The following is a 1,799-nucleotide window of genomic DNA, read 5'->3' as shown; positions in this document are numbered from 1 at the left end:
GAGTTTTTGCCCTAGCACTACACAGCTGATTCAAATAATCAACTCATCATCATCAAGTTGGGAGTATTAGAATCAGTTGTGGAGTGCTAGGGCAAAACGCGCACCCCTTGTGGACCCCAGGACCGCGTTTGGGAAACGCTGGCCTAAAGAGCAAATGCTGAAAGGGAATCACCATGAGGTGCAGTACCCACATTTAACCACAAGATGGCCTCCGTGCTCCACTGTAAAGTTTGGGCCTCTGCATGAGTCTCTCAGCAGCACTGCAACATGGGACTTTCAAAGTAAGTTGGCATGCAATGTTTTTTCTGGACTGCATGCAAGGCTATTATTACACACAACTAATAGTGTCAATTATTCATCTGAACACAATTCTTGTTACTATTCGGCCTATATTATCACTCGTTTCTTTTTCCCCTCCTTTGTAAAGCATTTTACTGTGTTACTATATAGTTCAAAGGAAGTGGATGATGCCAGATGGTTGTGTATATACACACACAAACATTGAAGCTAGACTTCAGGCAACTAAAAAGGTGCAATACGTAGCTTTTAGACGTGTTAGTGAACAACATACATGGTGGCTAATGTAGAGGTGCGTGTATACATGGAACAATTGTGCCTTTTTGATGGAAATATGGAGGTGGCTCTTAAAAAGAGCCTTTGGGGGATATTCGAGTTCAGGTCATCCTCATTTATGCGCGCTCTCCGCTGAATACGGCGGGCCAGCTGGATGTCCTTGGGCATGATGGTCACCCGCTTGGCGTGGATGGCGCACAGGTTGGTGTCCTCGAACAGGCCGACCAGGTAAGCCTCGCTAGCCTCCTGTAGGGCCATCACGGCGGAGCTCTGGAAGCGCAGGTCGGTCTTGAAGTCCTGGGCGATTTCTCGCACCAGGCGCTGGAAGGGCAGCTTGCGGATGAGTAGCTCAGTGGACTTCTGGTAACGACGGATCTCTCTCAGAGCCACGGTGCCGGGCCTGTAACGGGCTTCTTCACCGCCGGTGGCCGGGCACTCTTGCGAGCAGCCTTAGTGGCGAGCTGCTTCCTGGGGGCTTTGCCACCGGTGGATTTGCGAGCGGTTTGCTTGGTTCTGGCCATGGCGCTGCTCTGACAGTCGGGAGTATAGCCTCGAAATGCCTATGTGAAGTTTATAAAGCCGGCAGTGGCGCCTGCTGATTGGACACCATCTCCCCACCACCCCGATTGGCCCGTTTCGCAGGCCTTTCCTTTCCTCCGTTGGCCATTGGACGGGAGGCCCGGCCTCTCCAAAACTCAAACTCCCGGTGCGCGCGCAATAGGACGCCGCCGGCCCTTTATGCGCAATAGGACGCCGCCGGCCCTTTACGCGCAATAATAGTCGCCAAAGTCAAGAGTGACATCTTATAGGCACGTATCATCTAATGCTAGCCTGCTATGGCAAATGAGGCCAAGTAGGTGTTGTTGTTCATGCAAGGCCTCATGTGGGCACAGAATGTCGAAATAGTTGTGTATACACCCACTCAATGTATTGCGGTCATAGAAAGGTACTTTGCGCTTTTGGAGAGCTAGGTGGTTGGCTCTTAAAAGAGCCTTTGGGGGTTGAGTAGTCAAGTTGAAGTCGCAGTAGCGAATTTACTTGGCTTTGACTGCCTTCTCGGTCTTCTTGGGGAGTAGGACTGCCTGGATGTTGGGCAGCACACCACCCTGAGCGATGGTCACACCGCCGAGCAGTTTGTTCAGCTCCTCGTCGTTACGGACGGCCAGTTGCAGGTGACGGGGGATGATACGAGTCTTCTTGTTGTCACGGGCAGCGTTGCCGGCCAA

At 51.8% G+C, this 1,799-nt stretch overlaps 1 protein-coding gene across 1 annotated transcript in view; it reads right to left on the bottom strand.

Annotated features, from left to right (window-relative positions):
* Positions 1 to 1,368: 1,368 nt before the first annotated feature.
* Positions 1,369 to 1,799, bottom strand: part of LOC121554103 (histone H2A) — a 659-nt gene continuing 228 nt past the window's right edge. Inside the window, 1 exon segment of the mRNA XM_041867554.2 lies at positions 1,369 to 1,799. This exon segment is cut by the window's right edge and continues 36 nt beyond it. Coding sequence (XP_041723488.1) covers positions 1,608 to 1,799 — 192 coding nt within the window. The 3' untranslated portion in view covers positions 1,369 to 1,607.

Source organism: Coregonus clupeaformis, chromosome 38 (assembly GCF_020615455.1).
Source record: "Coregonus clupeaformis isolate EN_2021a chromosome 38, ASM2061545v1, whole genome shotgun sequence".
Taxonomy (NCBI): Eukaryota; Metazoa; Chordata; class Actinopteri; order Salmoniformes; family Salmonidae; genus Coregonus; species Coregonus clupeaformis.
This window is presented reverse-complemented; position numbering and strand designations above follow the sequence as displayed.